The sequence below is a fragment of the Astyanax mexicanus genome, chromosome 17 (genome assembly GCF_023375975.1).
Source record: "Astyanax mexicanus isolate ESR-SI-001 chromosome 17, AstMex3_surface, whole genome shotgun sequence".
NCBI classification, from domain to species: domain Eukaryota; kingdom Metazoa; phylum Chordata; class Actinopteri; order Characiformes; family Acestrorhamphidae; genus Astyanax; species Astyanax mexicanus.
The window spans coordinates 35,782,426-35,796,431 of record NC_064424.1 but is presented as its reverse complement, the minus strand read 5'-3'; the positions used below and the strand labels follow the sequence as shown (position 1 = coordinate 35,796,431).

Genomic DNA, 14,006 nt, shown 5'->3' with positions numbered 1-14,006 from the left:
AGTTAGTAAAGGGGTGAGTTCTCCTCAACCTTCGTCCTCTCCATCATTAACCCAGCAGGGGACAGACGCTCTGACAGCAGATCATTCTCAGGTGACATCAGAGCTAATTACTGAGACACAATGGAGGTGTGGTCATTAGCATAAAGGAAATATTTTTTAAACAGTGTCTGATTATTAGAATTTCTGATTTTAGAATCTCTGAATTCAAATAAATTCACTTAATACTTAATAATAAATACATTATCAAGTATACATAAAGTTTTCAGTTGTTGGGATTGACCTCCTATAATTCCATGATCTGTTTATGTTCCTATGCTTTTATTCAATGATGGCCCAACAATGTTTCAGTTCTGATCTAATTCTGATGCACAGCTGCCCATAACGATACAAATTCCAATACAAGAGTGTTTCATATTGTTTGTTTATTTCACTTACAATACCAGTCAAAAGTTTGGACACACCTTAAATGTAGAGGTTTTTCATAATTTTATTTTTTATGCATTGTAGATTAATAATAAAGCCATATAAACTATAAAACAAAACATTGTTTTAGTAGACAAAAAAGTGTTAAACCAGAATGTGTTTTATATTTTAGATACTTCAAAGTAGCACCTTTTGCTTAGATAACATTTTTGTACATCTTGGCTGGATTTTCTCAGTCAGTTTTATGAGGTAGAGTCTCCTGGAATGGCTTTCAGCTAACAGCTGTGCTGAATTTGTCAAGAGTTAATTACTTAGAGGGATCCGAGTGGTCCAGCAGACTAAGGAGCTGCCATTCTAATCAGCAGATCGCCGGTTCGAAATCCTGTTCATGTAGCTTGCAATCGGTTGCCAGAGCCTTGAGAAAGCACAATTGGATTAGTTCTCTCTGGGTAGGTAGATGGTGCTCTCTCCTCTCATCACTTCAAAGTGTGATGTCTATCAGCACAGGGCATCTGTGAGCTGATGTATCAGAACAGAGTCGCTGCGCTTTCCTCCGAGTGCGCTCTGGCTACTCAGTTGGAAAATTAAATTACTTGAATTTCTTGTCTCTTGATGTGTTTGAGAGCATCAGTTGTAAAGTAGTGAAGAGGTAGAGTTGGTATACAGTGAATAGCTCTATTTAAGTAATGTTCTAATCCATATTATGAGTAGAACTACTCAACTAAGTAAAGAATAAAATACTTTAAGAAATGAAGGTTAGCCAAAAACAATTTTAGAACTTTGAAAATATCCTCAAGTGCAGTCTCAAAGACCATCTAAAAAGTGATGATGAAACTGGCACTCATTAGGACTTGCTTATTGTTCAGTGTTCCCATGTTGTTTTTTTCCTGTAGTCATATATTCCCAAGTTTCTCTGTTCTCAATGTTTTGAGTCTTTAAATCTGAGCTTTTGTAGTTCATTAAAGAGTTTGTGTTGTTGTTTTTTTTTTTTTTTAATTTGTGTAAAATATTTATTGTAAACATTACCATGTTGGAATATGGAGTCTGTTTTTGTTTAAACGTTGAAACATTGTTAAGACAACATTAAATGTTAAATGGTTGTGCAGCATTGAAATTGTAACTTTGAATTAACAATGTATTCAACATTCTGCCTTTTGAATAAGCATTTTACATTTCATCACCACACAATTTCAAAAAACAGCTGGATGGGGAGGATGAAAAAGTGATTTTATTCCATTTGCTTTTTAATTTGGCACCAGTTCTTCACGATATCTGGGGGAATTTTCATGTTCTATTTGTTTTACTGTTTTGTTTTTGAGATCAAATGTTGAATCAGATTGGTAGTGGTGGGTAATTTTCTTTATACTCAGCTTCACGACAGTGATGTAAGTTTAGTATTTTCAACACTGTTAAGCATAGGATTTTCTAGTATTAGATACTTGTAGTAATATTGTATGGCTAATATATATATATATATATATATATATATATATATATATATATATATATATATATATATATATATATATATATTTATATATTTTTTTTTTTTTTTTTTTTTACTCATCAACAGCCCTAAAATATAGGAGAAAATTGTAATATGTTAATATTTACATCATTTTCTAATTGTTGTATTGTTTATTTCAGGTATCACCACTGTCCTGACCATGACCACCATCAACACACATTTGCGAGAGACCCTTCCCAAGATCCCCTACGTTAAAGCCATCGACATGTACCTGATGGGCTGCTTTGTCTTCGTGTTCCTGGCCTTGCTGGAGTACGCCCTGGTCAACTACATCTTCTTCGGCCGGGGTCCACAGAGACAGAAGAAAGCGGCGGAGAAAGCCGCCACCGCCAACAACGAGAAAATGAGGATGGATCCAAACAAGGTAGGCACTCTGAGCTGACCTTCAGATTTACCTTACAGTGTGTCACTGTGTAGAAATCCATCTGAATCAGCCGAGACTGAACGACCAGTCTGCAGGACTGAGGAGTTTACTGGATATAGTAATCAAGAACACCATCATCTGCTAGATACTAGAACACCTGTACACTAGCGTTCCTCAGATGGTAAAACCATGGTTCCAATGGTTTTATTATTACTCTTACCATCAAAACATACTTTAGTTGCACCCTGAAGGAAGTTTGGGATTACAATGCTATTCAGAAAGAAGCAACAATAAATTATATATATATAAAAAAAAAAAAAAAAAAACTTTTTCTGCAGAGCGTATAGATTTTTCCTGTAACTCATATATGGACTAGTTCCTTAACTTTGGCAGTACCAGTCAGTTTGGACACACCTTCTCATTCACTAAGTTTTAATTTTTTTCCGATATTATAAATTAATACTGAAATCATCCAGACTATGAAGAAACAAATAAGGAGCAATCATGTAGTAACTTAAAAAACAAAATATCAAAATTTAGATGTCCTTATCTGGGGAGATAAGAACATGCTGGTTCTGATGCTGGTAACTCTTGCTGGTCCTGATGAGTGCCAGTTTCATCATAATGTTTTTGACGTTCTTTGCGACTGCACTTGAGGATACTTTCAAAGTTCTTTATTTTTTAAACACAAAGTGTTAAACAGACCTGAGAGTAGCACGTTTAGTGATTTGATGACAGATCTGCACACTCTTGATATTTTCTCAGTGTTTTCATGAGGTAGAGTCAACTGGAATAGTTAATTTCTTAAAGTATTTCTTTTGAGGAGTTGAGTAGTTCTTGCCATAATATGGATTATAACATTACTCAAATAGAGTAACTCAAGATGTGCAAATGTGATGTGTATAAAAACATATTCTGGTCTGTTTAACACTCTTTTGTTTATTAAATAATTCATATATTTTTTCTCATAGTTTGAAAGACTTTAGTGTTAATGTACAATGTAGAACATTTAAGGTGTGTCCAAACGTTGTACTGGTACTGTATATAGAACATGCAAAAAAAAAAAAAATTGTACTTGTAGTCTTCAATCTCTGTATTGTGAATAAATACATTGATCATTTTGTCCAGTCAGTTGTCATTTTATCAATGTTTTTATAAATGTTTGACTGGTGATACAGCGTTTAACAGTTCCCATAATGTTCGTACATTTAACATTTAACACTCTTAGATGACAAAAAAGCAGACTTTAATCCTGAATTAAAGTTTTAATCCAAACTAAACTTAAAGAAGCAGTTTCAAAGACTGGGATTTAAGACAGGATTTTTTACACAGCATTGTGAATAATGATCTTTCACTGAAAATAATTTATAGTCTAGGTCTAGGCTTATGCATTTAATTAATGCTATAGGATAGATACACTTGTATGACATGTATATAAAAACAAACAAAAGAAAATCCTAAGCAGATATGATTACATAAACCAATTATTTGCTTATATACCGCTCCAATAAGAATATTTTCAAATAATAAGAATATTTGCAGAATAAACATACAATAACAAATGTAGTTCTGTGCAGAAGTGTCTACCTGTAACTCTATATAACATTAAAATAAACCCAAATAAACGTAGTCAGTGGTCATTGAGAGTGTCTACCTGTATTTAACTCTATATAACATTAGAATAAACCCAAATAAACATAAATACACATAAAGCCTGTGGTCAGTGAGTGTCTACCTGTATTTAACTCTATATAACATTTGAATAAACTTAAATATACATAAACTCAGGGGACAGTGAGAGTATTTAACTGTATTTAACTCTAAATAACATTAGAATAAACCCAAATAAACATAAAGTCAGTGGTCAGTGAGAGTGTCTACCTGGAATTAACTCTTTATAACATTAGGATAAACACAAATAAACATAGTCAGTGTTCATTAAAAGAGTCTACCTGTAATTGACTCTATATAACATTAGAATAAACCCAATTTAGCATAAAGTCAGTGTTCAGTGAGAGTGTCTACCTGTATTTAACTCTATATAAGATTAGAATAAACCCAAATAAACATAGTCAGTGGTCAGTGAGGGTCTTCCTGTATTTAACTCTATATAAGATTTGAATAAACCCAAATAAACATACATTAACATAAAGTCAGTGGTCAGTGAGTGTCTACCTGTAATTAACTCTATATAAGATTAGAATAAACCCAAATAGACAAAGTTAGTGTTCAGTGAGAGTGTCTATCTGTAATTATCTCTAAATATCATTAGAATAAACCCAAATAAAAATAGTCAGTGATCAGTGAGAGTGTTTACCTATATTTAACTCTACATAAGATTAGAATAAACCCAAATAAACATAAATAAACATCAAGTCAGTGGTCAGTGAGAGTTTCTACCTGTAATTAAATCTATATACCATTAGAATACACACAAATAAACAAAGTCAGTAAATGTAGGTGTAAGAGTGTTGGAGTGTTTACAGTAGAATCTCCTGATGTGATGGTGATGTTGTATGTTTGCAGTGGTTGGTGGGAAATGTAGTTCAGAGAGACGATGGTTTGTATGCCAGAATGAAACAGAGGGATATTGATGCTCATGACTCGATGTGGGAACCGATCTTTATGGACGATGCAGCGATAGGACTAGGCGATCAGAAAAATAAGGTGTGTGAAAAGATTCACCAAAGTGCTTATTTTTTGTTATTGTTTATATGCTTTGATTTTAAGCACATTAAATATCTGCCCCTCATCATCATATGCATGAAGCTTAAAGGCTGACACAAGTATATGAATCTGAATTTTGTGTATTTGAACTAAAAGTTTATTAAATTACTTTTAGTAAATATTAAATATTTATTAGTGTTTTAGTATTTACAGTTTTTTGTGTTTTGGACTGGAAATTATTTTATTTTTTTCAATTAAATATAAATTATCTTAATTCTAAAATCTTCAGTTATTTTGAAATGTTTTATTTTAAGTTACAAATTTGACCACCTTACATTCAGAAAAAAAAGGTTACAAATTATGCCATTAAATATTTGAGGCTTAATAAAAGTCAGGTTAATACAATTCAAATATACAAAATTCTGATTAAAATATGATTTAAATCAAAATTCTGTCAGTTTTTAAGCTCCATACCTTCTCCTACATTCACCCTTCAATCAAATCAGCCTCTTCACTCCGTTTCTGATGGAATAGTTTAATAGGAACTCCGCTAGCGTGACTAATGCTGAATACTGAATACAAGCTAAGAGCTCTTATTTGTGGTTCATTTTTTTTATTGTGCTTTATTCTGATGTGTTGACAGGTGTTCTGTTTATCTTTCATATCACCAGGGATATTTTATTAGCAGTACAATAGATGACAGCAGAATAGAATACATGATAAAAGCCCTTTGTGTTTTGACAGTAGCTTTTGTTGTTAAATGTCGAGCAGCAGCTGTTTAATCCTTTAACAGATAAACAGTTTGATAATAGTTACTAATGGATAATTGAACTGTCCATTAAGACTCTGAGATCCTCAACAGTGTGTGATTGATTATTAATTTAATTTGTTTAATTAATCAATTCCAGTAGGCTGCAAAAAATGACAGGGGTTATGTTGACTGTCTGTTAATAGAGTAAAACTAAGAAATTAATTAAAACAGCTGAAAAATATCTAGAAACAAGTTTAATAGTTTATTAGTTTACAATGAGGAATTTCATATTGTTTAGATATTGTTTAGAAACTTTTTTTTTCTTTACAAATAAAAATATAATATTGCAGTGTTTGAGAACATTTATATCAGTACAGAAATTACATGGAATACTACTACGCTCACTAAAATACTGAAAATACAAAAAAAAAAAAACAGGTAATTCTAATAAATAGCATGTTTTATGAGTAAAGTAATTGAGAGCCATTAACCATTTGGGAGATTTGTGTCTGAATATCTGTTTTCTAGCTTTTTATGTCTGAATTGCTCTTCACGGATTAAATCAAAGGAAATGAATGGAAACTCCAGTTAATGACTATTACAAATCTCACTGTTCACTACTGTTTACTCTTCCTGTCACTTTCAGATTTCCCATCAAACCTTGTTCTCTTTCTTTAGCTTTCTCTTTACCCTGTCCACTCTGACCCATCTCACCAGACTGTCCTCTGTTAATATTGTTCTTTGTGTTTTTTTTTTTTTGTTTTTTTTTTAAGATAAAGTGGTGATATTTTTTTTGAATTATGAGTAATTTTATAATTGTGGTCTTACTTTATTTGGAGGGTCCTCTTCAGATCTTGCTCTGTTTTAGGCATCATCAGTACAGAACCAGAAAGCGTTTAATACAGTAAAATCACAGCAGATTATTATTATTTTTTTTTTTGCAGTGCCCCTATTGGTAATATTTTGAACTGCTATAACAATAAACATACATATATTTGTTTTATTATTATTTAAAGAAATGTTCTATGAGAGTTTTAATAATGAGGCTTTGTTAATATATTCCAAACCTAAAAGGTTTTAGCTGAATGTAACACTGTAACCAAATGTTCTGTAAAATTACTGTAAAATACTGCAGGCTAGGTTCACCAGTATTTTAGCATTTGTGTATGGGTATTTTATGTATATTTACAGAGTTAAATTAATGGTATCTTACATTTAATAGTTAAAGTGTTTTTATATAAATAAAACCAAAATATAAAACAAACAAAAGCATAATTTAGTATATTTTTTCAGTATTATACTCTCAAAGTATAGTCACATATTTTTCACACTATAAAGCACATTTAAAATCATTTTTCTTTTTTCCCAAAAATAGTCAGTGCATCATATAATCTGGTGCACCTTATGTATAAATTTTACCAGTCAGGTATTAAGGAGCAGTAAAGCCACTCTGCTTGAGTACAGAGTTATACAGGAGTTTCAGTTTAGTTCTTTATCACAGAGACTCCAAACTGGAGCAGTATTAGCATTAGCCGCTAACTGCGCTAAGCGCTAGCTCTTTTGCCCTTCAGAGGTGAGTATTATCAGCCTGAACCCTGGCTAGCACTGCTGCAGCATTAGCATTACCCGCTAATCATGCTAAGCTGTAGCTCTTTCGCTCTTCAGAGGCGCGTAGCTATTTTACACTGTAGTCTGCATGTTTAGCGTGTTAAATTAAGCTACATGGGATGAACCACTAGCTAATGTTACCCTGGCTTTCTGGAACACTCAGGGTTCCTCAGTGTAGCGCCGTTGAAATTATTATAACATATTATAATACTCTTACAATAATATTATAATGTTACATATTAAAATGTTATTTTACAGCAATTTTCTAAAGCAGAGTTAGACCCGAACCCGTGTTTTAAAATGGAACACTGCATTAATACCAGGCTACTAGTGGTGGTCTGTTGGGGACCTGGCCGTCATAATAGCAGTGGAGAGCTAAGGTGCAGCAAACTAGTTTAATTTAGTAAATTCAATTAAAATAAGGTGGCATTTGGTGCAGTGATTAATATTGTCTATTCTTTTCCTCTTTGGTAGGGAGCTGAAATAAAGTATTATTCATTTTTATTTAATTTTTCAGTTCCACCTTAAATACTGAAGCTTTTGCTGTCTGTTGCACCACTTAAGGTGGAACAGGAATTGGCTAGTATTATACTATATAGTGATGCTTGTTATTAAGGAAATGGCCATAAAACATTAACATTTCACATTGCACCATGGTAACATATTGGATATCCTTATTTATACTCAGATTTGTTATTTATTGCACATTGTGATCCAGTTAATTTAGATAATTATTGTAAAATGCATTACAGTATTGATGGTATTAATGGTATCCTACATGTAATAGTTAATAGTCAAATAGTTAAATATTTTAATAATTGTTAAATTCTTTAATTCCTCTGTGATGGGGAGCTAAAATTAGCTATTATTCTTTTTGTTTTTTTCCCTTCCACCTTAAATGCTGTAGCTTTTGCTGTCTGTAGCATTATTTAGGGTGGACCAGGAAGGTTAGCTGGCTAGCTAGCTAATGAGATGAACTACTAGCAACATGTTTTGCTTGTTATGAAAAAAATGGCCATAAAACATTAAAACTACACATTAAACTGTGGTGATATGGTGGTTATCGTAATTATATTTGAGTTTCTTTAGATTTTTGGATGGCCATCTTGCCAGTGGTTCTCTGACCCCTCTGTTTTGATTGTGCCTCTTAAAAATCTCTGTTTGAAGGATCATGTAGCTCTAACTCTTCTCCCTCGAAGAGGGGCAGGGCTAAGTGGTAGTGAAATGGGATTTAGCCTTTAATGCCAAGCAAGATCTACAAACCCCCAAAGCATCTACAGAGGACCATCCAAATAAAGTGTTTTTTTAATAGAATTAAACCTATTTACTGTACCTGGACTAACTTCTTGATCCAATAATTTGCAGATGGACCCCCACGAAAACATCCTGCTGACCCCTCTGGAGATTAAGAACGAGATGGGTGCGTCTGAGCTGGCGCTGGGTTTGGGCGACCCCCGCAGCACCATGCTGGCGTACGACAGCTCAGCGCTACAGTACCGTAAAGCCGGCCTGGCCCGGCACAACTTCGGCCGGAACGCACTGGAGCGCCACGTGGCCCAGAAGAAGAGCCGGCTAAGGAGGCGCGCCTCACAACTGAAGATCACCATCCCCGACCTAACGGACGTAAACTCTATCGACAAATGGTCGAGGATGATCTTCCCCACCGTCTTTTCTTTCTTCAACATCATTTACTGGCTCTATTACATCAATTAAGCGAACACTAGTGCAGCAGCTACAGCGCCACTGTTTTTTTATTTATTTATTTGAATTCTTTTTAACCATTCGATTTTTCCACACAAGCAAGTTTTACAATATACTGATATCTGAAAGCCAGGACTAATTCTACTCAATGTTTCCTGGAACATCTTACCTTAATTGCTGGCTTACGCAGATTCCAGTAACGAGAGATTACCGAACAAAACCGTGCCTGTTCCACATTCCACTCAGACCCCGTTCACACCTGGTCACGTCATGCATCCTGAGTATCAGGATTGTATCTGGATAAAGCCAATCCACATAAAAATATAACTTTAAATGAACCCACATTTAAGTCATCTAGTCATTAAAACCACTTCAGGAGATGGTCTGAGACGCATTTAAATCAGATGCAAATTCGGTCTCTCAAAACCACTTCAAGAGGTGGTCTAAGACACATAAAAACAGATACAAATCCTGTCACCCAAACCACTTCAGAAAGTGGTCTGAGACACATTTAAACTGGATACAAATCTGATTCACTGGAATCTCTTTCTACTACAAGCAAAATACCACTAGTAATTGCTTTCTTGTATCACTTTCAAGTACAAATATATGTGGCTAAAGTCTGATCTGAATACAATTCAGATACAATCACATGGAGAAACCAGGTGTAAACAGGATCATTAGATATCAGAATAGATTCCGTAGTGTGTTTAGTGTTTTTAAATGTTTTTAAATGTTATTTTAATTTATTTTTTATTTGTCTATTAACTTGTTTCTTATACCAGACAGTCAAAAAAATGTTTAGTATTTTAAATTTGAAAATTAATTCCACTTTTAATTAGCCTTCACTGCCTGATTTTTTCTGATATTGCAAAATTTGATTTTATATACTTCAGAAATAGTTTTCTCAACTTGTGATTTAAGAGGTTTCTTAAAGTAATGATATTTTTTACATTAGCATAACTGAGAAATTATGTTCCAATAGTTATGATTTTTACACTTTTGACAAAGGTTGCATACCTCCTTTTAGCTTACAAACCTGGTTTACTATTATGGGATGCTAACACTCCAAAAGCCAGTCCATCAGCTGTTGATAAATCATAAGGTTCAGTGCTGCTTTAGGAGTTACACTGACTGAGGACTTTTATCACTGTCTAACCTAACAACTGTTGATAAGTTACAACTGTTGCTTTTAGGCCACGCCCATACAATTGGGGGAAACAGTTTGGCAGTTACTATTGACTTGCATTATGAATTTATCATAATTGCTTTTTTTGAACTAACATTACAAATGTGCCAAAAAGCTGTTGTGTTAATTACATTTTTAACACGATTCCAAAACCATATTTATACTCATTGTCAAAAAAACGGTTGCAAAAATAGTTGGACCCAGAAGAAGTGATTGCAGTGCTGTTCAGAAGGAATTTAAATTTAGACTGATCTAGTCAGTATTTATTAAGATACACACACACAACTTGCCAGACATCTAGAGGTTCCTAATGGTGTCCTGTTATAACCCAACCCATGCAGCTCACACATTCTTAATTAGGGATAAGTCTGTTGATGTGACTGGTCATCATAGCATCTGTGTCTTTAAAGGACCATTAAGAATAATATTTTCTGTAGTAACTCATAACATATTATTAAGGAAACCTGGTAAAGCTCTGGCAACGTATATATTCACTGATTAGCTACAGAGTAAGACCCTAAATGATTGGAACTGGCAACCCGCATGAGCTTCACGTCTGGGCAAGGATGGGTCAGAAAACTCTATCCAGTGTTTGGGAATCGGACTCTTGGAGTAATTGCGTGATTCTTCAAATTTTCTATTATTAACTATTTATTAATTTATTAATTTGCGACTATTTATGATTTTTCTACATGTATATGTGGTCCCACTCTAATATTGAGTGTGTGTTCAGTAAAAGCTTGTGCCTATAATGAAAATTAAATGAATTGAATTTCAAATTAATTGAATTGAATTGAATTGGATTGAAATTGAAAAAGTCATCTAGCAATAAATGAAATTGCAATCAACACCATGAACCAGATCTTCTGGACAATTCACTGGTTGTTTCCATCAAGACAGAAGTGTGACTCTGTATTAATTACTTATGGGTGCAACTATATATATATATTTTTTTTGAAAATGAGTATATATTGAGTATATATACACACACACACATACAGTGCAAAGTCAAGTTAAGTTGAAGCAGGTCTTGTTTTTTAAAAGACTAATACAGTTCAGCTTCACAGGTACAGTGGAATTAGTGTGGATTTCTCAGCTGATTCTTTTTTTTTTTAATTGAAAAGTTTTAAATTAATTTGTCTTTTGACTCTTGTCTATTTTTCTGTATGTTAATTAGCAGTGTAACTTTGGTGAACAAGATACATACACATTCCTGCAGAATTATTACTGTATTACATACATACAGCCAGCAGTTAAGGAGTCTGCTTCAGGCCTGTTTATCAGAGAAAATAGCAACCTTCAAATTAACTTTATTTATTTGTTTATTTATTTAGCACCACGACCTGTAAATACCTGCTGTACAGGATTGTTTAAAGATTATATGTATTTAAACCAAGTGAGACTTCATGAAGCATATATCTGTGTTTACATATGGAATGATCTGTTTCTTTCTGGAGTGAATGGAGAAGGGAGAACCGGGCCGGGCAGCGCCGGGCAGCGCCGCGGTGGTGAGCACTGGACCTCAGTTTCATCAGGAAAGACAATTTCACTCCTGCGGAGGCCTGAGATCTACTCATATCTTTCAGACGGAGGCGAGAGGACGCAGGAAAAGACTTCCGCTGCATTGCCTGTAAATCATAATAAGCACAATACGGAACCGTCGGGACGGAGGAGAACCTGAACGCCGTTATTTGCGCACTTTACGGCGCAGAGCGAACTCTCACTGCTGCATACCCTCCCCCCATTCCTTACTGTACTCACTTTATTTGGGTTTTTGTTCATGAAGCTTAAAAGCTGAATTCAGATCTGGATTACATTCCTGTTTCTGAGCTCTTAATCAGATAGATTTGAGTTTATGGGTCTAAATCTAAAGTTATGTTGAATTGTATTTTTATCAACAAGCATTGTTAAAATCCATTAAATATGTTAAGTTTATGTCATTCAAATATACACTGATTCAGATTATGTCAACTTTTAAGCTTCATATTTGTTAAGTTTACTGGAAACGAATGTTGATTTCTTCTTCTGTTTCTGATCCGAATAGTTTAAAAGATGATCCCTGGAAGGACAATTCCATTCCTGGAGAAAACTGAACTTTACCTGGATTCCAAATGTGCTATTATGGTATCATTTATTATTATTATTATTATTATTATTATTACTACTCTTGTTTCCAGTGGTTCTTTGCGATGTAGTATTTGTGCCGAACTGTAACTGTAAAATTGTTTACGTAGCATTTTTGCGTTACAGTTTCCTCAAGCAAAAGTCTTCGCACTAAAACTTTTTGTACCAAAAGCCATAACGGCTGCAGAGGAACCACCGGACAGACGGTGCTGTAAAGTTTGTTCTGCTCCAAACCAGGGCCCAGTTTCCCAAAAGCATCCTAGCTTTAAAAACATTTAAAAAAAGAAATCCGGTGTGAAATAGACAATGATAATGATTACCATAATTCTGAAATACACCATTCTTAACTGATGCCCCTATCACTACCATTGTAAGCCTGTTAGTAGCATCGGCTAAAAGTGTTGTATTTCAGAATTGTTGAGGGTAAAAAGAGGGTAAAACTCCTACAGTTAATATGTTTTATTATATCCCAAGTCCATTTTACCCTGGATTTCTCCTTTAACACAAAGGGAAAGAGTGATCAGCATGATGCTCACTCAACCATCAGAAATCGTCTTTGTGCTAAGAAGCTGTTGGGAAACCCAAGCCAGACTCTTTTGCAGCTTGTCTACGAAAAACACGACATTTATACCTTAACTAAGCCAGTCCTACTGAAATAGATGTATTGAACATTTGAAAAATGTTTGGCTGTAAGAACTTTTTATACGGTTGTGTTTACAACTCTCCTGAACTCTTAGACGATCGGTAACAGTTAAATATAGAATACCATTCATATTAATATTAACTGACCCCAGTCTGTATATGATATATGTCAGCATGTGGTGAGGAATGCAATGGTTTAAATACACCTAACATAAACTTTAATCACGACCCCGTCCTGACCTGCATGCACATACACTTATTGACAAAAAAATAACGCAGCAAGAAGCTTAGCAAAGTAGTTGATAGGTTGAATGGAATGAAGCTTTGTGTGTGAATGTAATGATGATCTACAGGGGTTGGACAATGTAACTGAAACACCTGGTTTTAGACCACAATAATATTTTATTGTGGTGACGGACAGTTCTGGTGGAAACAGGAGAGTTGAGGTGCACATTGAATTCTGCCGTGATTTGAGCAGCTGTGGTTTTATGTTTTTTGGATACAATCCAGGTTAGCACCCGAACATCCCTTTCAGACAGCTTCCTCTTACTGCGTCCACAGTTAATCCTGTTGGATGTGGTTGGTCCTTCTTGGTGGTATGCTGACACAAGGACTTGCTGTCTTGGTCACAGATGCGCCAGCAAGACGTGCAACAACAATTTGTCTTCTTTTGAACTCTGGTATGTCACCCAAAATGTTGTGTGCATTGTAATATTATGAGCAAAACTGTGCTCTTACCCTGCTAACTAAACCTTCACACTCTGCTCTTACTGGTGCAATGTGCAATTAATGAAGATTGGCCACCAGGCTGCTTCAATTTAGCCATGAAACCTCCAACACTAAAATGACCGGTGTTTCAGTTTCATTGTCCAACCCCTGTAGATAAACGATTACTACATTAGCATCCCAGCTCATCCCATTAATGCTTAATTGATGAGAAATCTGGGGAAATTCCTGGGAAAACCTTGCTGTTTGTGGGTGAGCATTATCCTGCTGAAACATACCCTGC

General features: G+C 34.5%; 1 protein-coding gene across 2 annotated transcripts in view; it reads left to right on the top strand.

The window, feature by feature from the left end:
- Positions 1–10,870, top strand: part of LOC103038806 (gamma-aminobutyric acid receptor subunit beta-2) — a 134,130-nt gene extending 123,260 nt beyond the window's left edge. Inside the window, exons 8-10 of one of the 2 annotated variants that reach the window (XM_007232142.4) lie at positions 2,071–2,315; positions 4,842–4,982; positions 8,707–10,870. In XM_007232142.4, coding sequence (XP_007232204.1) covers positions 2,071–2,315; positions 4,842–4,982; positions 8,707–9,054 — 734 coding nt within the window. In that variant the 3' untranslated portion in view covers positions 9,055–10,870. The remainder of the gene's footprint in view (positions 1–2,070; positions 2,316–4,841; positions 4,983–8,706) is intronic. The other variant, XM_007232143.4, reaches the window with a different exon arrangement.
- Positions 10,871–14,006: the final 3,136 nt, after the last annotated feature.